Source organism: Mesoplodon mirus (genome assembly GCF_964341445.2).
Source record: "Mesoplodon mirus genome assembly, contig: SUPER_3_unloc_2, whole genome shotgun sequence".
Classification (NCBI taxonomy): domain Eukaryota; kingdom Metazoa; phylum Chordata; class Mammalia; order Artiodactyla; family Ziphiidae; genus Mesoplodon; species Mesoplodon mirus.
Genome location: NW_028295808.1, coordinates 683,464 through 708,205, shown reverse-complemented (window position 1 = coordinate 708,205; position 24,742 = coordinate 683,464). Strand labels below are relative to the sequence as shown.

Here is a 24,742-nt window from a genome sequence, read left to right as displayed (position 1 = left end):
AGACCTCATCACGGGAGGCTGGGGAGAGGTCTCTTCTGTTGGTGGACGGAATGGTGGGCACTTGGTGGGGAGCACTGATGAGAAAGGGAGCCAGCCCAAGACCTACACATATGCACTGTTTCCCCTGGCCAAACAAGGTTCCTGACCCCAGAATTAACCCAGAGTTTCCCAGAAGACTAGGAGCTGCAGGGAGCCGCAATTAATGCTTTACTCTCCACCAGCTTTTCCTTGGACCCAAGGAGGAGAAATTACAAAAAGATCACATCACACTCCTTTGATCTGATGATTTCCACACAGGCAAGTGCAGGGAAACACTAGTCTGAAGGAAGAAAATGCATTAAAAACACGTGCACAGGGACTTCCCTGGTGGCGCAGTGGTTAAGAATCCGCCTGCCGACGCAGGGTACCTGGGTTCGAGCCCTGGTCCAGGAAGATCCCGCATGCCACGGAGCAACTAAGCCCGTGCGCCACAACTACTGAGCCTGTGCTCTAGAGCCCGCGAGCCACAACTACCGAAGCCCGCACACCTAGAGCCCGTGCTCCCCAACAAGAGAAGCCAAAAATAAATAATAAAATAAATTTACGGGAAAAACAACACGTGCATAGCCCTTAGCTGTTTATAAAGTTCTTGAATGTGTGTGCCCCCTTCTGATTCTCACGTCTTTCCACATTGCGGATAAGCAAGCGGAAGTTCAGAGCATTTGAAGGACTTGCTCAAGGTGGCAGGTGATGGTGCAGAGAGGGAGCTACCTCGGTGCAACAACTTTCAGACAGTGTGCCACCCCGGTCCCGCACAGAGGTACACAGATGGTGGAGGAGACAGGAGAGCACGAGTCATGATCACAACTGTGAGTGAGAAATGCAATGAGAGACGTGTGTTTGGGGACTGGATCTATTCAGAGGAGGGGGTCTGGGGCATGGGAAGGAGTTCTGGGTTAGGGAAGGCTTCACAGGGGAACTGGCACTCACCATCATCTACGTTTACTGAGATTTTATGAAAGGACAGACTAAGGACCGCCACTGCCAACTCTGCCCTATTCGATACAATTAAACCATGAGCTTAAATGGTTCAAATTGATCCCATCGTCTTACATTGCTATAGATTTCATCCAGTAGCTGAATTTGGGGGAGGAAAAGAAAAAGGACCCACACAAAACTTTCCCACTTGAAGACATTTTTATTTTGGTAACGCACCTGAGTCCCTGGCAGGATGGGCCTGTCCTCCGCGGGGGCAATGGGGTGTTTGGGAGAGGATGGGGGCCCTGCCCTGAGGGGGCAGCTGGGGGATGAGGCAAAGGGCTCTGTGACAGTGATAGGTCACAAAGGGCTTTGTGAAAGGGCCTCAGAGGATAAATAGGCTGTGCCAGGGGGTTAGGCTGACAAAGTGGTTACTTCTCTCACTAGGACGGAAGTTCACCACAGCCTCTTGGGGAGATAAAAACCCAGAAGCAGAAGTGAGGTGAGGCGGAGGGGGAGCCTACCGTACCTCTCGACACACTTGAAGAGATTCAGCCTGGGCTCCAGGCACCCTACAGCGTCCCAACTGTGATCATCTGTGCCCCTACCCACACCCCTGCCTCTGGGAGACCCGGAGGCAAACGTGGGGGCCTGTGGGGCGGGCTTGGAAGACCTGCAACGGGGCCGCCTGTGTGACGCAGGAGCATCGCAGCTCGCTCTTCTGCCAGTGAGGCCGAGGGAGGGAAGAGCCAGGGAGCCGCCTTAACCGCGCTGCCTGTCGTGATCAAAGACAGCCATGAGTGGGGACTCTCTGCTCCCGTATCACACGGCCCGGAGCAGCACCTGGGTGGACCTGTTCAACACCACCACGGGGAAGCTGCAGCAGCAACTGCACAAGGGCGAATACGACCATTTCAAGTACGCGCCGATATTCGAGAGCGACTTCATCCAGGTCACGAAGAGGGGAGAAGCGATGGACGTGCACAACTGGGGCGGCCTGGTGACCATGGGCATCACATCCACCAGCCCCGTCCTCCCGCTCCCAGACATCATGCTGCTGGCCCAACGGGCCACCGGCTGTGAAAAGCACGCCGAGCGCAGCCAGGCCACCAAGGGCAAGAGCCACAAGGCTGCAAAGACCTTAGAGCTCACCAGGCTCCTTCCCTTGGAGTTCGTGAGGATCTCCACTCACAATCGTGAGAAAGAGCAGCTGCGCGTGAAGCTTGCCACTGGCCGCTGCTTCTACCTGCAGCTGTGTCCCCCTCTGGACGCGCGGGAAGACCTCTTCGCCGAGTGGGAACAGCTGATTTACCTCCTGCGACCACCAGTGGACAGTGAAAGCAACACCTATGCCGTTCCCGTCTGGGACATGCCCTGCATGCCTGTGTTCAACGAGGAGCAGGACGGGAGGAGCCCGGCCGTGGAGGATTTCCAAGGAAAGGGGCATCAGGACCAGGTGAACGTCAGCAGCCTGCACACGTGCCCTGAGGTGGCCGGGGCCACGCCTGCAGCTTTGGCTGGGGGGCACGGAATCCAACTGGACTCCCACAAGCCCAATACCATGCACGATGTGGCCACTGCGGAAGCAAAACCTACTACAGAGCTCGACAAAGCGTCAGCATCACAGTCAACGACAAAGGTGGAGACAGCAGGGGTGGCAGGAGGCACCGCAGCGGGTGCTTTGAGCACGGCAGTGATCAAGTCTCCTGCCACTGAAGAGCGGAGCACGGCCGTAGCAGCCACAGTCAGCGACGGGCCCGGAGGAAGCAAAACCAACAGAGCCACTGGGGACACTGCCACAACATCCGTGAGGAGCGGGAAAATGGCCTTGGCAGGTGCTGAGAACAATTCAGAGTATGCTTCCAGCACGTCCACCAGCCTCTCCCCAGGGGCCGGCATGACTGTGGTCGGAGCAGAACCTACCAGCAAGACTGTCAAAGCAAGAGCCGACAAGGACGATGAGGGGACCCTCGTCTCAAGCTTGCCACAGGAAGGCAAAGTGAGCGAACAGGATGGCAGCTCACAGAGAGTGTCCCAGGCCCGCAAGGGAAGAAGGGAGAGGAGGGAGCACTGGGGAGAGGACAGAGCTCTGACGAGCCCCAAGCTCTGCAGTTCCGTGGAAAGCCACCACAAGGCAGCGGGGAGCAAGACAATCCCCAAAGCAGCTGGCCCGTGCTCAGGCGGCCGCAGAGCCACTAGAGAGGACCAAAAGGCCAAAGGCCATGGCAGCCCGGGGGGCAGCGAGCAGGGCGCTGCTCCCAAAGGCATCAGCCGTGCTCCTATCACCAGTGAGTCCAAGACCTCGCACCAATCGGGCAGGAGCTTATCTCCAGCGCGTTCAGGTCCCACTACCAACATACTCAGCAGGATCAGCTCTTTCTTCAGGAATGTGAGAGCCAGACTTACAAAAAAGACAGTGGCCTCATCACGAAATAAACATGGGAGCATCCTGGCGGAGCCAGTGGAAGGGACCCGAGTGGAGGCCATGACAGAGACAGCAGAGAGTGGCCAGGGCCTGGAAATCACCGGTGTGACATCTGAGACCATGGAGCCAGTGACCGTTGAAGCCCATCAATAGGACGTAGAGCTGGGAGCTGCAAAGGGGACCAGGGCTCTGGGAAATACCCCTGGAGAGACCATTTCAGCTTCCTTACTGCAATTTTAATAAAAAAAAAACATACAGTCTGAGAACGCAGGCAGTGTTTTGTCTGAATTTCTAGGTCCCGAAGCCCAGCCGTAGCCTCACAGTGGATTCTGTGATGTCAGCTGTGCCACAGTCTGAGACCCAGTTTCCAGGCAAGGGCAACCCCACCTCACACGCATGCTCAGCGCCAACAGCACTGCTCCATCTGTCTTCCACTCCTTTCTGGCTTTGCCCCCCAGGGCCATGGCTCAAAGTCAGACTATGGTCTGGGAAGCTCTCCTTCACTATCCCGCTATTCATTTTTTTTTTTTTTTTTGCGGTACGCGGGCCACTCACTGTTGTGGCCTCTCCCGTCACGGAGCACAGGGTCCGGATGCGCAGGCCCAGCGGCCATGGCTCACGGGCCCAGCCGCTCCGCGGCCTGTGGGATCTTCCAGGACCGGGGCACGAACTCATATTCCCTGCATCCTCAGGTGGACTCTCAACCACTGCGCCACCAGGGAATCCCCCCCCTATTCTTTTTATAAACGCTTATTCCCCCTGAAGGTCTGTAAACAGAGCCAGAACAGGACTCATGTCCCCTCGGGCTATTCAGTGGACAGAAATAAGGGCGGCAGTATTAGCTAGCAATCAGAACAGCAAGCACTCTCATCTAGACTTAGCCGTTCCCTGCCCAGGTATATACCCTGGAGAAACACACATGGTCTAAGAAACAACTCTGAGAATGTTTAGAGCAAAAATAACTTAACAGCACAACACGGGCAACAGCCCAAATTTCCATCAGCAGAATTCATACAGCAGGATAGGATGAGATTGGAATATTCAATAGTGAAAAATAAATCAGCTACACACATTAGCATAGATCAACTTCTCATGGTTTTTAAAAACATCAAAAGAATGGGATACAGTTCCACTCATGGAACCATTCTGAAACAAGCTCAAACAACGGATTGCATAGGGTCCATGTTTAAAAAGACGGTAGGTAAACCTGAGGGAAAAGTAAACACAAAATGGAGGACAGTTTTCTCTAGGGTGGAAAGGCTAGGTCAAGGAGGTTGACACAAGGCTGTTAGTGCTGCTGGGAATTGTTCTGTCTCTGAAGCAAGATGGTAGGTACACAGGTGTTGTAGTTTTCACATTTTACTAACTCTGAAATCAGGATGGTCCTACAATCACCGTGGCAGTTGTGATGAAGTTATTGGCCAATGCCTTCCTCTTTTAATCACTTGTATTTATGCACAAAAATGATGTCAGAAAGGCTTGGCATCTTTAAAGGACATTTATTTAAGGTAAAGTACAAGAACACTTGTTTGGTTATTAGGAAAAGAAGGAACGATATGCCTATTTTACAGATGAGAACACTGAGGCTCAGAGAAGGTAACCTGCTGCAGTCGCACAATGGGATCTTTGCAGAACAGTGATCCACCAGCCCACTTCTCTATGCAAAGCCCTGTCTGTAGTATGCGAAGGAAGCAAGCAAACAAGCCTGAGCTAGGACCAGCACAAGAACCCGCGGCACCACCATTCTTACCATCATGTTCCAAAACTACAGAGATGAGCATCAATTTTACTAGATTGAGGGGAGGGAGGGGTGGGGGCCGGGAGCCGGTTTTCGAACTTCAGTGAGCTCACAGCTCTTAGCTGGCCTTATCTCGAGAGCATCCAGTCCACCCTTGAGCTGTGTCTGGCTCCCAGGCTTCTACCTCTAGCCTCTGGCATGACCCGGGCTGCGGCCAGAAACAGGCTCCCACCTGGAATTCCAGCGTTCACTCCTGGAACGTCCAGCATCCAGTCCTCCTCCAGCCACTAATTCAACTTTTGAATGCCCTGCTCACAAGGGTTTCTCCACACCAAATCTGCAGGAACTTTTTTCTTCTGGGGCTCCAAAACCAAATCCTTAAACCTCACATGAGGGAGAGTATTTGTTAGGTCAGAGCATCCTTGTTGATTGGACCTCCAGTTTGTGACTTCCACAGACCTCATCACGGGAGGCTGGGGAGAGGTCTCTTCTGTTGGTGGACGGAATGGTGGGCACTTGGTGGGGAGCACTGATGAGAAAGGGAGCCAGCCCAAGACCTACACATATGCACTGTTTCCCCTGGCCAAACAAGGTTCCTGACCCCAGAATTAACCCAGAGTTTCCCAGAAGACTAGGAGCTGCAGGGAGCCGCAATTAATGCTTTACTCTCCACCAGCTTTTCCTTGGACCCAAGGAGGAGAAATTACAAAAAGATCACATCACACTCCTTTGATCTGATGATTTCCACACAGGCAAGTGCAGGGAAACACTAGTCTGAAGGAAGAAAATGCATTAAAAACACGTGCACAGGGACTTCCCTGGTGGCGCAGTGGTTAAGAATCCGCCTGCCGACGCAGGGGACCCGGGTTCGAGCCCTGGTCCAGGAAGATCCCGCATGCCACGGAGCAACTAAGCCCGTGCGCCACAACTACTGAGCCTGTGCTCTAGAGCCCGCGAGCCACAACTACCGAAGCCCGCACGCCTAGAGCCCGTGCTCCCCAACAAGAGAAGCCAAAAATAAATAATAAAATAAATTTACGGGAAAAACAACACGTGCATAGCCCTTAGCTGTTTATAAAGTTCTTGAATGTGTGTGCCCCCTTCTGATTCTCACGTCTTTCCACATTGCGGATAAGCAAGCGGAAGTTCAGAGCATTTGAAGGACTTGCTCAAGGTGGCAGGTGATGGTGCAGAGAGGGAGCTACCTCGGTGCAACAACTTTCAGACAGTGTGCCACCCCGGTCCCGCACAGAGGTACACAGATGGTGGAGGAGACAGGACAGCACGAGTCATGATCACAACTCTGAGTGACAAATACAATGAGAGACGTGTGTTTGGGGACTGGATCTATTCAGAGGAGGGGGTCTGGGGCATGGGAAGGAGTTCTGGGTTAGGGAAGGCTTCACAGGGGAACTGGCACTCACCATCATCCACGTTTACTGAGATTTTATGAAAGGACAGACTAAGGACCGCCACTGCCAACTCTGCCCTATTCGATACAATTAAACCATGAGCTTAAATGGTTCAAATTGATCCCATCGTCTTACATTGCTATAGATTTCATCCAGTAGCTGAATTTGGGGGAGGAAAAGAAAAAGGACCCACACAAAACTTTCCCACTTGAAGACATTTTTATTTTGGTAACGCACCTGAGTCCCTGGCAGGATGGGCCTGTCCTCCGTGGGGGCAATGGGGTGTTTGGGAGAGGATGGGGTCCCTGCCCTGAGGGGGCAGCTGGGGGATGAGGCAAAGGGCTCTGTGACAGTGATAGGTCACAAAGGGCTTTGTGAAAGGGCCTCAGAGGATAAATAGGCTGTGCCAGGGGTTTAGGCTGACAAAGTGGTTACTTCTCTCACTAGGACGGAAGTTCACCACAGCCTCTTGGGGAGATAAAAACCCAGAAGCAGAAGTGAGGTGAGGCGGAGGGGGAGCCTACCGTACCTCTCGACACACTTGAAGAGATTCAGCCTGGGCTCCAGGCACCCTACAGCGTCCCAACTGTGATCATCTGTGCCCCTACCCACACCCCTGCCTCTGGGAGACCCGGAGGCAAACGTGGGGGCCTGTGGGGCGGGCTTGGAAGACCTGCAACGGGGCCGCCTGTGTGACGCAGGAGCATCGCAGCTCGCTCTTCTGCCAGTGAGGCCGAGGGAGGGAAGAGCCAGGGAGCCGCCTTAACTGCGCTGCCTGTCGTGATCAAAGACAGCCATGAGTGGGGACTCTCTGCTCCCATATCACATGGCCCGGAGCAGCACCTGGGTGGACCTGTTCAACACCACCACGGGGAAGCTGCAGCAGCAACTACACAAGGGCGAATACGACCATTTCAAGTATGCGCCGATATTCGAGAGCGACTTCATCCAGGTCACGAAGAGGGGAGAAGCGATTGACGTGCACAACTGGGGCGGCCTGGTGACCATGGGCATCACATCCAGCAGCCCCGTCCTCCCGCTCCCAGACATCATGCTGCTGGCCCAACGGGCCACCGGCTGTGAAAAGCACGCCGAGCGCAGCCAGGCCACCAAGGGCAAGAGCCACAAGGCTGCAAAGACCTTAGAGCTCACCAGGCTCCTTCCCTTGGAGTTCGTGAGGATCTCCACTCACAATCGTGAGAAAGAGCAGCTGCGCGTGAATCTTGCCACTGGCCGCTGCTTCTACCTGAAGCTGTGTCCCCCTCTGGACGTGCGGGAAGACCTCTTCGCCGAGTGGGAACAGCTGATTTACCTCCTGCGACCACCAGTGGACAGTGAAAGCAACACCTATGCCGTTCCCGTCTGGGACATGCCCTGCATGCCTGTGTTCGAGGAGGAGCAGGACGGGAGGAGCCCGGCCGTGGAGGATTTCCAAGGAAAGGGGCATCAGGACCAGGTGAACGTCAGCAGCCTGCACACGTGCCCTGAGGTGGCCGGGGCCACGCCTGCAGCTTTTGCTGGGGGGCACGGAATCCAACTGGACTCCCACAAGCCCGATACCATGCCCGATGTGGCCACTGCGAAAGCAAAACCTACTACAGAGCTCGACAAAGCGTCAGCATCGCAGTCAACGACAAAGGTGGAGACAGCAGGGGTGGCAGGAGGCACCGCAGCGGGTGCTTTGAGCACGGCAGTGATCAAGTCTCCTGCCACTGAAGAGCGGAGCACGGCCGTAGCAGCCACAGCCAGCGACGGGCCCGGAGGAAGCAAAACCAACAGAGCCACTGGGGACACTGCCACAACATCCCTGAGGAGCGGGAAAACGGCCTTGGCAGGTGCTGAGGACAATTCAGAGTATGCTTCCAGCACGTCCACCAGCCTCTCCCCAGGGGCCGGCATGACTGTGGTCGGAGCAGAACCTACCAGCAAGACTGTCAAAGCAAGAGCCGACAAGGACGATGAGGGGACCCTCGTCTCAAGCTTGCCACAGGAAGGCAAAGTGAGCGAACAGGATGGCATCTCACAGAGAGTGTCCCAGGCCCGCAAGGGAAGAAGGGAGAGGAGGGAGCACTGGGGAGAGGACAGAGCTCTGACGAGCCCCAAGCTCTGCAGTTCCGTGGAAAGCCACCACAAGGCAGCGGGGAGCAAGACAATCCCCAAAGCAGCTGGCCCGTGCTCAGGCGGCCGCAGAGCCACTAGAGAGGACCAAAAGGCCAAAGGCCACGGCAGCCTGGGGGGTAGCGAGCAGGGCACTGCTCCCAAAGGCATCAGCCGTGCTCCTATCACCAGTGAGTCCAAGACCTGGCACAAATCGGGCAGGAGCTTATCTCCAGCACGTTCAGGTCCCACCACCAACATACTCAGCAGGATCAGCTCTTTCTTCAGGAATGTGAGAGCCAGACTTACAAAAAAGACAGTGGCCTCATCACGAAATAAACATGGGAGCATCCTGGCGGAGCCAGTGGAAGGGACCCGAGTGGAGGCCATGACAGAGACAGCAGAGAGTGGCCAGGGCCTGGAAATCACCGGTGTGACATCTGAGACCATGGAGCCAGTGACCGTTGAAGCCCATCAATAGGACCTAGAGCTGGGAGCTGCAAAGGGGACCAGGGCTCTGGGAAATACCCCTGGAGAGCCCATTTCAGCTTCCTTACTGCAATTTAAATAAAAAAAAACATACAGTCTGAGAACGCAGGCAGTGTTTTGTCTGAATTTCTAGGTCCCGAAGCCCAGCCGTAGCCTCACAGTGGATTCTGTGATGTCAGCTGTGCCACAGTCTGAGACCCAGTGTCCAGGCAAGGGCAGCCCCACCTCACACGCATGCTCAGCGCCAACAGCACTGCTCCATCTGGCTTCCACTCCTTTCTGGCTTTGCCCCCCAGGGCCATGGCTCAAAGTCAGACTATGGTCTGGGAAGCTCTCCTTCACTATCCCGCTATTCTTTTTTTTTTTTTTTTTTTTTGCGGTACGCGGGCCACTCACTGTTGTGGCCTCTCCCGTCACGGAGCACAGGCTCCGGACGCGCAGGCACAGCGGCCATGGCTAACGGGCCCAGCCGCTCCGCGGCCTGTGGGATCTTCCAGGACCGGGGCACGAACTCATATTCCCTGCATCCTCAGGTGGACTCTCAACCACTGCGCCACCAGGGAATCCCTCCCCCTATTCTTTTTATAAACGCTTATTCCCCCTGAAGGTCTGTAAACAGAGCCAGAACAGGACTCATGTCCCCTCGGGCTATTCAGTGGACAGAAATAAGGGCGGCAGTATTAGCTAGCAATCAGAACAGCAAGCACTCTCATCTAGACTTAGCCGTTCCCTGCCCAGGTATATACCCTGGAGAAACACACATGGTCTAAGAAACAACTCTGAGAATGTTTAGAGCAAAAATAACTTAACAGCACAACACGGGCAACAGCCCAAATTTCCATCAGCAGAATTCATACAGCAGGATAGGATGAGATTGGAATATTCAATAGTGAAAAATAAATCAGCTACACACATTAGCATAGATCAACTTCTCATGGTTTTTAAAAACATCAAAAGAATGGGATACAGTTCCACTCATGGAACCATTCTGAAACAAGCTCAAACAACGGATTGCATAGGGTCCATGTTTAAAAAGACGGTAGCTAGACCTGAGGGAAAAGTAAACACAAAATGGAGGACAGTTTTCTCTAGGGTGGAAAGGCTAGGTCAAGGAGGTTGACACAAGGCTGTTAGTGCTGCTGGGAATTGTTCTGTCTCTGAAGCAAGATGGTAGGTACACAGGTGTTGTAGTTTTCACATTTTACTAACTCTGAAATCAGGATGGTCCTACAATCACCGTGGCAGTTGTGATGAAGTTATTGGCCAATGCCTTTCTCTTTTAATCACTTGTATTTATGCACAAAAATGATGTCAGAAAGGCTTGGCATCTTTAAAGGACATTTATTTAAGGTAAAGTACAAGAACACTTGTTTGGTTATTAGGAAAAGAAGGAACGATATGCCTATTTTACAGATGAGAACACTGAGGCTCAGAGAAGGTAACCTGCTGCAGTCGCACAATGGGATCTTTGCAGAACAGTGATCCACCAGCCCACTTCTCTATGCAAAGCCCTGTCTGTAGTATGCGAAGGAAGCAAGCAAACAAGCCTGAGCTAGGACCAGCACAAGAACCCGCGGCACCACCATTCTTACCATCATGTTCCAAAACTACAGAGATGAGCATCAATTTTACTAGATTGAGGGGAGGGAGGGGTGGGGGCCGGGAGCCGGTTTTCGAACTTCAGTGAGCTCACAGCTCTTAGCTGGCCTTATCTCGAGAGCATCCAGTCCACCCTTGAGCTGTGTCTGGCTCCCAGGCTTCTACCTCTAGCCTCTGGCATGACCCGGGCTGCGGCCAGAAACAGGCTCCCACCTGGAATTCCAGCGTTCACTCCTGGAACGTCCAGCATCCAGTCCTCCTCCAGCCACTAATTCAACTTTTGAATGCCCTGCTCACAAGGGTTTCTCCACACCAAATCTGCAGGAACTTTTTTCTTCTGGGGCTCCAAAACCAAATCCTTAAACCTCACATGAGGGAGAGTATTTGTTAGGTCAGAGCATCCTTGTTGATTGGACCTCCAGTTTGTGACTTCCACAGACCTCATCACGGGAGGCTGGGGAGAGGTCTCTTCTGTTGGTGGACGGAATGGTGGGCACTTGGTGGGGAGCACTGATGAGAAAGGGAGCCAGCCCAAGACCTACACATATGCACTGTTTCCCCTGGCCAAACAAGGTTCCTGACCCCAGAATTAACCCAGAGTTTCCCAGAAGACTAGGAGCTGCAGGGAGCCGCAATTAATGCTTTACTCTCCACCAGCTTTTCCTTGGACCCAAGGAGGAGAAATTACAAAAAGATCACATCACACTCCTTTGATCTGATGATTTCCACACAGGCAAGTGCAGGGAAACACTAGTCTGAAGGAAGAAAATGCATTAAAAACACGTGCACAGGGACTTCCCTGGTGGCGCAGTGGTTAAGAATCCGCCTGCCGACGCAGGGGACCTGGGTTCGAGCCCTGGTCCAGGAAGATCCCGCATGCCACGGAGCAACTAAGCCCGTGTGCCACAACTACTGAGCCTGTGCTCTAGAGCCCGGGAGCCACAACTACCGAAGCCCGCACACCTAGAGCCCGTGCTCCCCAACAAGAGAAGCCAAAAATAAATAATAAAATAAATTTACGGGAAAAACAACACGTGCATAGCCCTTAGCTGTTTATAAAGTTCTTGAATGTGTGGGACCCCTTCTGATTCTCACGTCTTTCCACATTGCGGATAAGCAAGCAGAAGTTCAGAGCATTTGAAGGACTTGCTCAAGGTGGCAGGTGATGGTGCAGAGAGGGAGCTACCTCGGTGCAACAACTTTCAGACAGTGTGCCACCCCGGTCCCGCACAGAGGTACACAGATGGTGGAGGAGACAGGAGAGCACGAGTCATGATCACAACTCTGAGTGACAAATGCAATGAGAGACGTGTGTTTGGGGACTGGATCTATTCAGAGGAGGGGGTCTGGGGCATGGGAAGGAGTTCTGGGTTAGGGAAGGCTTCACAGGGGAACTGGCACTCACCATCGTCCACGTTTACTGAGATTTTATGAAAGGACAGACTAAGGACCGCCACTGCCAACTCTGCCCTATTCGATACAATTAAACCATGAGCTTAAATGGTTCAAATTGATCCCATCGTCTTACATTGCTATAGATTTCATCCAGTAGCTGAATTTGGGGGAGGAAAAGAAAAAGGACCCACACAAAACTTTCCCACTTGAAGACATTTTTATTTTGGTAACGCACCTGAGTCCCTGGCAGGATGGGCCTGTCCTCCGCGGGGGCAATGGGGTGTTTGGGAGAGGATGGGGGCCCTGCCCTGAGGGGGCAGCTGGGGGATGAGGCAAAGGGCTCTGTGACAGTGATAGGTCACAAAGGGCTTTGTGAAAGGGCCTCAGAGGATAAATAGGCTGTGCCAGGGGGTTAGGCTGACAAAGTGGTTACTTCTCTCACTAGGACGGAAGTTCACCACAGCCTCTTGGGGAGATAAAAACCCAGAAGCAGAAGTGAGGTGAGGCGGAGGGGGAGCCTACCGTACCTCTCGACACACTTGAAGAGATTCAGCCTGGGCTCCAGGCACCCTACAGCATCCCAACTCTGATCATCTGTGCCCCCACCCACACCCCTGCCTCTGGGAGACCCGGAGGCAAACGTGGGGGCCTGTGGGGCGGGCTTGGAAGACCTGCAACGGGGCCGCTTGTGTGACGCAGGAGCATCGCAGCTCGCTCTTCTGCCAGTGAGGCCGAGGGAGGGAAGAGCCAGGGAGCCGCCTTAACCGCGCTGCCTGTCGTGATCAAAGACAGCCATGAGTGGGGACTCTCTGCTCCCGTATCACACGGCCCGGAGCAGCACCTGGGTGGACCTGTTCAACACCACCACGGGGAAGCTGCAGCAGCAACTACACAAGGGCGAATACGACCATTTCAAGTATGCGCCGATATTCGAGAGCGACTTCATCCAGGTCACAAAGAGGGGAGAAGCGATTGACGTGCACAACTGGGGCGGCCTGGTGACCATGGGCATCACATCCACCAGCCCCGTCCTCCCGCTCCCAGACATCATGCTGCTGGCCCAACGGGCCACCGGCTGTGAAAAGCACGCCGAGCGCAGCCAGGCCACCAAGGGCAAGAGCCACAAGGCTGCAAAGACCTTAGAGCTCACCAGGCTCCTTCCCTTGGAGTTCGTGAGGATCTCCACTCACAATCGTGAGAAACAACAGCTGCGCGTGAAGCTTGCCACTGGCCGCTGCTTCTACCTGCAGCTGTGTCCCCCTCTGGACGCGCGGGAAGACCTCTTCGCCGAGTGGGAACAGCTGATTTACCTCCTGCGACCACCAGTGGACAGTGAAAGCAACACCTATGCCGTTCCCGTCTGGGACATGCCCTGCATGCCTGTGTTCGAGGAGGAGCAGGACGGGAGGAGCCCGGCCGTGGAGGATTTCCAAGGAAAGGGGCATCAGGACCAGGTGAACGTCAGCAGCCTGCACACGTGCCCTGAGGTGGCCGGGGCCACGCCTGCAGCTTTTGCTGGGGGGCACGGAATCCAACTGGACTCCCACAAGCCCGATACCATGCCCGATGTGGCCACTGCAAAAGCAAAACCTACTACAGAGCTCGACAAAGCGTCAGCATCGCAGTCAACGACAAAGGTGGAGACAGCAGGGGTGGCAGGAGGCACCGCAGCGGGTGCTTTGAGCACGGCAGTGATCAAGTCTCCTGCCACTGAAGAGCGGAGCATGGCCGTAGCAGCCACAGCCAGCGACGGGCCCGGAGGAAGCAAAACCAACAGAGCCACTGGGGACACTGCCACAACATCTCTGAGGAGCGGGAAAACGGCCTTGGCAGGTGCTGAGAACAATTCAGAGTATGCTTCCAGCACGTCCACCAGCCTCTCCCCAGGGGCCGGCATGACTGTGGTCGGAGCAGAACCTACCAGCAAGACTGTCAAAGCAAGAGCCGACAAGGACGATGAGGGGACCCTCGTCTCAAGCTTGCCACAGGAAGGCAAAGTGAGCGAACAGGATGGCAGCTCACAGAGAGTGTCCCAGGCCCGCAAGGGAAGAAGGGAGAGGAGGGAGCACTGGGGAGAGGACAGAGCTCTGACGAGCCCCAAGCTCTGCAGTTCCGTGGAAAGCCACCACAAGGCAGCGGGGAGCAAGACAATCCCCAAAGCAGCTGGCCCGTGCTCAGGCGGCCGCAGAGCCACTAGAGAGGACCAAAAGGCCAAAGGCCACGGCAGCCCGGGGGGCAGCGTGCAGGGCACTGCTCCCAAAGGCATCAGCCGTGCTCCTATCACCAGTGAGTCCAAGACCTCGCACAAATCGGGCAGGAGCTTATCTCCAGCGCGTTCAGGTCCCACCACCAACATACTCAGCAGGATAAGCTCTTTCTTCAGGAATGTGAGAGCCAGACTTACAAAAAAGACAGTGGCCTCATCACGAAATAAACATGGGGGCATCCTGGCGGAGCCAGTGGAAGGGACCCGAGTGGAGGCCATGACAGAGACAGCAGAGAGTGGCCAGGGCCTGGAAATCACCGGTGTGACATCTGAGACCATGGAGCCAGTGACCGTTGAAGCCCATCAATAGGACCTAGAGCTGGGAGCTGCAGAGGGGACCAGGGCTCTGGGAAATACCCCTGGAGAGCCCATTTCAGCTTCCTTACTGCAATTTAAATAAAAAAAAACATACAGTCTGAGAACGCAGGCAGTGTTTTGTCTGAATTTCTAGGTCCCGAAGCCCAGCCGTAGCCTCACAGTGGATTCTGTGATGTCAGCTGTGCCACAGTCTGAGACCCAGTGTCCAGGCAAGGGCAGCCCCACCTCACACGCATGCTCAGCGCCAACAGCACTGCTCCATCTGTCTTCCACTCCTTTCTGGCTTTGCCCCCCAGGGCCATGGCTCAAAGTCAGACTATGGTCTGGGAAGCTCTCCTTCACTATCCCGCTATTCATTTTTTTTTTTTTTTTTGCGGTACGCGGGCCACTCACTGTTGTGGCCTCTCCCGTCACGGAGCACAGGGTCCGGATGCGCAGGCCCAGCGGCCATGGCTCACGGGCCCAGCCGCTCCGCGGCCTGTGGGATCTTCCAGGACCGGGGCACGAACTCATATTCCCTGCATCCTCAGGTGGACTCTCAACCACTGCGCCACCAGGGAATCCCCCCCCTATTCTTTTTATAAACGCTTATTCCCCCTGAAGGTCTGTAAACAGAGCCAGAACAGGACTCATGTCCCCTCGGGCTATTCAGTGGACAGAAATAAGGGCGGCAGTATTAGCTAGCAATCAGAACAGCAAGCACTCTCATCTAGACTTAGCCGTTCCCTGCCCAGGTATATACCCTGGAGAAACACACATGGTCTAAGAAACAACTCTGAGAATGTTTAGAGCAAAAATAACTTAACAGCACAACACGGGCAACAGCCCAAATTTCCATCAGCAGAATTCATACAGCAGGATAGGATGAGATTGGAATATTCAATAGTGAAAAATAAATCAGCTACACACATTAGCATAGATCAACTTCTCATGGTTTTTAAAAACATCAAAAGAATGGGATACAGTTCCACTCATGGAACCATTCTGAAACAAGCTCAAACAACGGATTGCATAGGGTCCATGTTTAAAAAGACGGTAGGTAAACCTGAGGGAAAAGTAAACACAAAATGGAGGACAGTTTTCTCTAGGGTGGAAAGGCTAGGTCAAGGAGGTTGACACAAGGCTGTTAGTGCTGCTGGGAATTGTTCTGTCTCTGAAGCAAGATGGTAGGTACACAGGTGTTGTAGTTTTCACATTTTACTAACTCTGAAATCAGGATGGTCCTACAATCACCGTGGCAGTTGTGATGAAGTTATTGGCCAATGCCTTCCTCTTTTAATCACTTGTATTTATGCACAAAAATGATGTCAGAAAGGCTTGGCATCTTTAAAGGACATTTATTTAAGGTAAAGTACAAGAACACTTGTTTGGTTATTAGGAAAAGAAGGAACGATATGCCTATTTTACAGATGAGAACACTGAGGCTCAGAGAAGGTAACCTGCTGCAGTCGCACAATGGGATCTTTGCAGAACAGTGATCCACCAGCCCACTTCTCTATGCAAAGCCCTGTCTGTAGTATGCGAAGGAAGCAAGCAAACAAGCCTGAGCTAGGACCAGCACAAGAACCCGCGGCACCACCATTCTTACCATCATGTTCCAAAACTACAGAGATGAGCATCAATTTTACTAGATTGAGGGGAGGGAGGGGTGGGGGCCGGGAGCCGGTTTTCGAACTTCAGTGAGCTCACAGCTCTTAGCTGGCCTTATCTCGAGAGCATCCAGTCCACCCTTGAGCTGTGTCTGGCTCCCAGGCTTCTACCTCTAGCCTCTGGCATGACCCGGGCTGCGGCCAGAAACAGGCTCCCACCTGGAATTCCAGCGTTCACTCCTGGAACGTCCAGCATCCAGTCCTCCTCCAGCCACTAATTCAACTTTTGAATGCCCTGCTCACAAGGGTTTCTCCACACCAAATCTGCAGGAACTTTTTTCTTCTGGGGCTCCAAAACCAAATCCTTAAACCTCACATGAGGGAGAGTATTTGTTAGGTCAGAGCATCCTTGTTGATTGGACCTCCAGTTTGTGACTTCCACAGACCTCATCACGGGAGGCTGGGGAGAGGTCTCTTCTGTTGGTGGACGGAATGGTGGGCACTTGGTGGGGAGCACTGATGAGAAAGGGAGCCAGCCCAAGACCTACACATATGCACTGTTTCCCCTGGCCAAACAAGGTTCCTGACCCCAGAATTAACCCAGAGTTTCCCAGAAGACTAGGAGCTGCAGGGAGCCGCAATTAATGCTTTACTCTCCACCAGCTTTTCCTTGGACCCAAGGAGGAGAAATTACAAAAAGATCACATCACACTCCTTTGATCTGATGATTTCCACACAGGCAAGTGCAGGGAAACACTAGTCTGAAGGAAGAAAATGCATTAAAAACACGTGCACAGGGACTTCCCTGGTGGCGCAGTGGTTAAGAATCCGCCTGCCGACGCAGGGGACCCGGGTTCGAGCCCTGGTCCAGGAAGATCCCGCATGCCACGGAGCAACTAAGCCCGTGCGCCACAACTACTGAGCCTGTGCTCTAGAGCCCGCGAGCCACAACTACCGAAGCCCGCACGCCTAGAGCCCGTGCTCCCCAACAAGAGAAGCCAAAAATAAATAATAAAATAAATTTACGGGAAAAACAACACGTGCATAGCCCTTAGCTGTTTATAAAGTTCTTGAATGTGTGTGCCCCCTTCTGATTCTCACGTCTTTCCACATTGCGGATAAGCAAGCGGAAGTTCAGAGCATTTGAAGGACTTGCTCAAGGTGGCAGGTGATGGTGCAGAGAGGGAGCTACCTCGGTGCAACAACTTTCAGACAGTGTGCCACCCCGGTCCCGCACAGAGGTACACAGATGGTGGAGGAGACAGGACAGCACGAGTCATGATCACAACTCTGAGTGACAAATACAATGAGAGACGTGTGTTTGGGGACTGGATCTATTCAGAGGAGGGGGTCTGGGGCATGGGAAGGAGTTCTGGGTTAGGGAAGGCTTCACAGGGGAACTGGCACTCACCATCATCCACGTTTACTGAGATTTTATGAAAGGACAGACTAAGGACCGCCACTGCCAACTCTGCCCTATTCGATACAATTAAACCATGAGCTTAAATGGTTCAAATTGATCCCATCGTCTTACATTGCTATAGATTTCATCCAGTAGCTGAATTTGGGGGAGGAAAAGAAAAAGGACCCACACAAAACTTTCCCACTTGAAGACATTTTTATTTTGGTAACGCACCTGAGTCCCTGGCAGGATGGGCCTGTCCTCCGTGGGGGCAATGGGGTGTTTGGGAGAGGATGGGGTCCCTGCCCTGAGGGGGCAGCTGGGGGATGAGGCAAAGGGCTCTGTGACAGTGATAGGTCACAAAGGGCTTTGTGAAAGGGCCTCAGAGGATAAATAGGCTGTGCCAGGGGTTTAGGCTGACAAAGTGGTTACTTCTCTCACTAGGACGGAAGTTCACCACAGCCTCTTGGGGAGATAAAAACCCAGAAGCAGAAGTGAGGTGAGGCGGAGGGGGAGCCTACCGTACCTCTCGACACACTTGAAGAGATTCAGCCTGGGCTCCAGGCACCCTACAGCGTCCCAACTGTGATCATCTGTGCCCCTACCCACACCCCTGCCTCTGGGAGACCCGGAGGCAAACGTGGGGGCCTGTGGGGCGGGCTTGGAAGACCTGCAACGGGGCCGCCTGTGTGACGCAGGAGCATCGCAGCTCGCTCTTCTGCCAGTGAGGCCGAGGGAGGGAAGAGCCAGGGAGCCGCCTTAACTGCGCTGCCTGTCGTGATCAAAGACAGCCATGAGTGGGGACTCTCTGCTCCCATATCACATGGCCCGGAGCAGCACCTGGGTGGACCTGTTCAACACCACCACGGGGAAGCTGCAGCAGCAACTACACAAGGGCGAATACGACCATTTCAAGTATGCGCCGATATTCGAGAGCGACTTCATCCAGGTCACGAAGAGGGGAGAAGCGATTGACGTGCACAACTGGGGCGGCCTGGTGACCATGGGCATCACATCCAGCAGCCCCGTCCTCCCGCTCCCAGACATCATGCTGCTGGCCCAACGGGCCACCGGCTGTGAAAAGCACGCCGAGCGCAGCCAGGCCACCAAGGGCAAGAGCCACAAGGCTGCAAAGACCTTAGAGCTCACCAGGCTCCTTCCCTTGGAGTTCGTGAGGATCTCCACTCACAATCGTGAGAAAGAGCAGCTGCGCGTGAATCTTGCCACTGGCCGCTGCTTCTACCTGAAGCTGTGTCCCCCTCTGGACGTGCGGGAAGACCTCTTCGCCGAGTGGGAACAGCTGATTTACCTCCTGCGACCACCAGTGGACAGTGAAAGCAACACCTATGCCGTTCCCGTCTGGGACATGCCCTGCATGCCTGTGTTCGAGGAGGAGCAGGACGGGAGGAGCCCGGCCGTGGAGGATTTCCAAGGAAAGGGGCATCAGGACCAGGTGAACGTCAGCAGCCTGCACACGTGCCCTGAGGTGGCCGGGGCCACGCCTGCAGCTTTTGCTGGGGGGCACGGAATCCAACTGGACTCCCACAAGCCCGATACCATGCCCGATGTGGCCACTGCGAAAGCAAAACCTACTACAGAGCTCGACAAAGCGTCAGCATCGCAGTCAACGACAAAGGTGGAGACAGCAGGGGTGGCAGGAGGCACCGCAGCGGGTGCTTTGAGCACGGCAGTGATCAAGTCTCCTGCCACTGAAGAGCGGAGCACGGCCGTAGCAGCCACAGCCAGCGACGGGCCCGGAGGAAGCAAAACCAACAGAGCCACTGGGGACACTGCCACAACATCCCTGAGGAGCGGGAAAACGGCCTTGGCAGGTGCTGAGGACAATTCAGAGTATGCTTCCAGCACGTCCACCAGCCTCTCCCCAGGGGCCGGCATGACTGTGGTCGGAGCAGAACCTACCAGCAAGACTGTCAAAGCAAGAGCCGACAAGGACGATGAGGGGACCCTCGTCTCAAGCTTGCCACAGGAAGGCAAAGTGAGCGAACAGGATGGCATCTCACAGAGAGTGTCCCAGGCCCGCAAGGGAAGAAGGGAGAGGAGGGAGCACTGGGGAGAGGACAGAGCTCTGACGAGCCCCAAGCTCTGCAGTTCCGTGGAAAGCCACCACAAGGCAGCGGGGAGCAAGACAATCCCCAAAGCAGCTGGCCCGTGCTCAGGCGGCCGCAGAGCCACTAGAGAGGACCAAAAGGCCAAAGGCCACGGCAGCCTGGGGGGTAGCGAGCAGGGCACTGCTCCCAAAGGCATCAGCCGTGCTCCTATCACCAGTGAGTCCAAGACCTGGCACAAATCGGGCAGGAGCTTATCTCCAGCACGTTCAGGTCCCACCACCAACATACTCAGCAGGATCAGCTCTTTCTTCAGGAATGTGAGAGCCAGACTTACAAAAAAGACAGTGGCCTCATCACGAAATAAACATGGGAGCATCCTGGCGGAGCCAGTGGAAGGGACCCGAGTGGAGGCCATGACAGAGACAGCAGAGAGTGGCCAGGGCCTGGAAATCACCGGTGTGACATCTGAGACCATGGAGCCAGTGACCGTTGAAGCCCATCAATAGGACCTAGAGCTGGGAGCTGCAAAGGGGACCAGGGCTCTGGGAAATACCCCTGGAGAGCCCATTTCAGCTTCCTTACTGCAATTTAAATAAAAAAAAACATACAGTCTGAGAACGCAGGCAGTGTTTTGTCTGAATTTCTAGGTCCCGAAGCCCAGCCGTAGCCTCACAGTGGATTCTGTGATGTCAGCTGTGCCACAGTCTGAGACCCAGTGTCCAGGCAAGGGCAGCCCCACCTCACACGCATGCTCAGCGCCAACAGCACTGCTCCATCTGGCTTCCACTCCTTTCTGGCTTTGCCCCCCAGGGCCATGGCTCAAAGTCAGACTATGGTCTGGGAAGCTCTCCTTCACTATCCCGCTATTCTTTTTTTTTTTTTTTTTTTTTTGCGGTACGCGGGCCTCTCACTGTTGTGGCCTCTCCCGTCACGGAGCACAGGCTCCGGACGCGCAGGCACAGCGGCCATGGCTAACGGGCCCAGCCGCTCCGCGGCCTGTGGGATCTTCCAGGACCGGGGCACGAACTCATATTCCCTGCATCCTCAGGTGGACTCTCAACCACTGCGCCACCAGGGAATCCCTCCCCCTATTCTTTTTATAAACGCTTATTCCCCCTGAAGGTCTGTAAACAGAGCCAGAACAGGACTCATGTCCCCTCGGGCTATTCAGTGGACAGAAATAAGGGCGGCAGTATTAGCTAGCAATCAGAACAGCAAGCACTCTCATCTAGACTTAGCCGTTCCCTGCCCAGGTATATACCCTGGAGAAACACACATGGTCTAAGAAACAACTCTGAGAATGTTTAGAGCAAAAATAACTTAACAGCACAACACGGGCAACAGCCCAAATTTCCATCAGCAGAATTCATACAGCAGGATAGGATGAGATTGGAATATTCAATAGTGAAAAATAAATCAGCTACACACATTAGCATAGATCAACTTCTCATGGTTTTTAAAAACATCAAAAGAATGGGATACAGTTCCACTCATGGAACCATTCTGAAACAAGCTCAAACAACGGATTGCATAGGGTCCATGTTTAAAAAGACGGTAGCTAGACCTGAGGGAAAAGTAAACACAAAATGGAGGACAGTTTTCTCTAGGGTGGAAAGGCTAGGTCAAGGAGGTTGACACAAGGCTGTTAGTGCTGCTGGGAATTGTTCTGTCTCTGAAGCAAGATGGTAGGTACACAGGTGTTGTAGTTTTCACATTTTACTAACTCTGAAATCAGGATGGTCCTACAATCACCGTGGCAGTTGTGATGAAGTTATTGGCCAATGCCTTTCTCTTTTAATCACTTGTATTTATGCACAAAAATGATGTCAGAAAGGCTTGGCATCTTTAAAGGACATTTATTTAAGGTAAAGTACAAGAACACTTGTTTGGTTATTAGGAAAAGAAGGAACGATATGCCTATTTTACAGATGAGAACACTGAGGCTCAGAGAAGGTAACCTGCTGCAGTCGCACAATGGGATCTTTGCAGAACAGTGATCCACCAGCCCACTTCTCTATGCAAAGCCCTGTCTGTAGTATGCGAAGGAAGCAAGCAAACAAGCCTGAGCTAGGACCAGCACAAGAACCCGCGGCACCACCATTCTTACCATCATGTTCCAAAACTACAGAGATGAGCATCAATTTTACTAGATTGAGGGGAGGGAGGGGTGGGGGCCGGGAGCCGGTTTTCGAACTTCAGTGAGCTCACAGCTCTTAGCTGGCCTTATCTCGAGAGCATCCAGTCCACCCTTGAGCTGTGTCTGGCTCCCAGGCTTCTACCTCTAGCCTCTGGCATGACCCGGGCTGCGGCCAGAAACAGGCTCCCACCTGGAATTCCAGCGTTCACTCCTGGAACGTCCAGCATCCAGTCCTCCTCCAGCCACTAATTCAACTTTTGAATGCCCTGCTCACAAGGGTTTCTCCACACCAAATCTGCAGGAACTTTTTTCTTCTGGGGCTCCAAAACCAAATCCTTAAACCTCACATGAGGGAGAGTATTTGTTAGGTCAGAGCATCCTTGTTGATTGGACCTCCAGTTTGTGACTTCCACAGACCTCATCACGGGAGGCTGGGGAGAGGTCTCTTCTGTTGGTGGACGGAATGGTGGGCACTTGGTGGGGAGCACTGATGAGAAAGGGAGCCAGCCCAAGACCTACACATATGCACTGTTTCCCCTGGCCAAACAAGGTTCCTGACCCCAGAATTAACCCAGAGTTTCCCAGAAGACTAGGAGCTGCAGGGAGCCGCAATTAATGCTTTACTCTCCACCAGCTTTTCCTTGGACCCAAGGAGGAGAAATTACAAAAAGATCACATCACACTCCTTTGATCTGATGATTTCCACACAGGCAAGTGCAGGGAAACACTAGTCTGAAGGAAGAAAATGCATTAAAAACACGTGCACAGGGACTTCCCTGGTGGCGCAGTGGTTAAGAATCCGCCTGCCGACGCAGGGGACCTGGGTTCGAGCCCTGGTCCAGGAAGATCCCGCATGCCACGGAGCAACTAAGCCCGTGTGCCACAACTACTGAGCCTGTGCTCTAGAGCCCGGGAGCCACAACTACCGAAGCCCGCACACCTAGAGCCCGTGCTCCCCAACAAGAGAAGCCAAAAATAAATAATAAAATAAATTTACGGGAAAAACAACACGTGCATAGCCCTTAGCTGTTTATAAAGTTCTTGAATGTGTGGGACCCCTTCTGATTCTCACGTCTTTCCACATTGCGGATAAGCAAGCAGAAGTTCAGAGCATTTGAAGGACTTGCTCAAGGTGGCAGGTGATGGTGCAGAGAGGGAGCTACCTCGGTGCAACAACTTTCAGACAGTGTGCCACCCCGGTCCCGCACAGAGGTACACAGATGGTGGAGGAGACAGGAGAGCACGAGTCATGATCACAACTCTGAGTGACAAATGCAATGAGAGACGTGTGTTTGGGGACTGGATCTATTCAGAGGAGGGGGTCTGGGGCATGGGAAGGAGTTCTGGGTTAGGGAAGGCTTCACAGGGGAACTGGCACTCACCATCGTCCACGTTTACTGAGATTTTATGAAAGGACAGACTAAGGACCGCCACTGCCAACTCTGCCCTATTCGATACAATTAAACCATGAGCTTAAATGGTTCAAATTGATCCCATCGTCTTACATTGCTATAGATTTCATCCAGTAGCTGAATTTGGGGGAGGAAAAGAAAAAGGACCCACACAAAACTTTCCCACTTGAAGACATTTTTATTTTGGTAACGCACCTGAGTCCCTGGCAGGATGGGCCTGTCCTCCGCGGGGGCAATGGGGTGTTTGGGAGAGGATGGGGGCCCTGCCCTGAGGGGGCAGCTGGGGGATGAGGCAAAGGGCTCTGTGACAGTGATAGGTCACAAAGGGCTTTGTGAAAGGGCCTCAGAGGATAAATAGGCTGTGCCAGGGGGTTAGGCTGACAAAGTGGTTACTTCTCTCACTAGGACGGAAGTTCACCACAGCCTCTTGGGGAGATAAAAACCCAGAAGCAGAAGTGAGGTGAGGCGGAGGGGGAGCCTACCGTACCTCTCGACACACTTGAAGAGATTCAGCCTGGGCTCCAGGCACCCTACAGCATCCCAACTCTGATCATCTGTGCCCCCACCCACACCCCTGCCTCTGGGAGACCCGGAGGCAAACGTGGGGGCCTGTGGGGCGGGCTTGGAAGACCTGCAACGGGGCCGCTTGTGTGACGCAGGAGCATCGCAGCTCGCTCTTCTGCCAGTGAGGCCGAGGGAGGGAAGAGCCAGGGAGCCGCCTTAACCGCGCTGCCTGTCGTGATCAAAGACAGCCATGAGTGGGGACTCTCTGCTCCCGTATCACACGGCCCGGAGCAGCACCTGGGTGGACCTGTTCAACACCACCACGGGGAAGCTGCAGCAGCAACTACACAAGGGCGAATACGACCATTTCAAGTATGCGCCGATATTCGAGAGCGACTTCATCCAGGTCACAAAGAGGGGAGAAGCGATTGACGTGCACAACTGGGGCGGCCTGGTGACCATGGGCATCACATCCACCAGCCCCGTCCTCCCGCTCCCAGACATCATGCTGCTGGCCCAACGGGCCACCGGCTGTGAAAAGCACGCCGAGCGCAGCCAGGCCACCAAGGGCAAGAGCCACAAGGCTGCAAAGACCTTAGAGCTCACCAGGCTCCTTCCCTTGGAGTTCGTGAGGATCTCCACTCACAATCGTGAGAAACAACAGCTGCGCGTGAAGCTTGCCACTGGCCGCTGCTTCTACCTGCAGCTGTGTCCCCCTCTGGACGCGCGGGAAGACCTCTTCGCCGAGTGGGAACAGCTGATTTACCTCCTGCGACCACCAGTGGACAGTGAAAGCAACACCTATGCCGTTCCCGTCTGGGACATGCCCTGCATGCCTGTGTTCGAGGAGGAGCAGGACGGGAGGAGCCCGGCCGTGGAGGATTTCCAAGGAAAGGGGCATCAGGACCAGGTGAACGTCAGCAGCCTGCACAC

The 24,742-nt window shown here is 53.9% G+C and overlaps 2 protein-coding genes across 2 annotated transcripts in view; both read left to right on the top strand.

Moving 5' to 3' along the window:
• The window catches only part of LOC309801693 (Golgi-associated RAB2 interactor protein 4-like), a gene marked incomplete at both ends in the record, with an annotated part of 27,885 nt that extends 3,822 nt beyond the window's left edge, over positions 1-24,063 (top strand). Inside the window, 2 exons of the mRNA XM_082646766.1 lie at positions 12,901-13,589; positions 24,054-24,063. Coding sequence (XP_082502892.1) covers positions 12,901-13,589; positions 24,054-24,063 — 699 coding nt within the window. The remainder of the gene's footprint in view (positions 1-12,900; positions 13,590-24,053) is intronic.
• LOC309801692 (Golgi-associated RAB2 interactor protein 4-like) overlaps positions 24,060-24,742 on the top strand; it is a gene marked incomplete at both ends in the record, with an annotated part of 39,565 nt that continues 38,882 nt past the window's right edge. Inside the window, one exon of the mRNA XM_082646765.1 lies at positions 24,060-24,742. Coding sequence (XP_082502891.1) covers positions 24,060-24,742 — 683 coding nt within the window.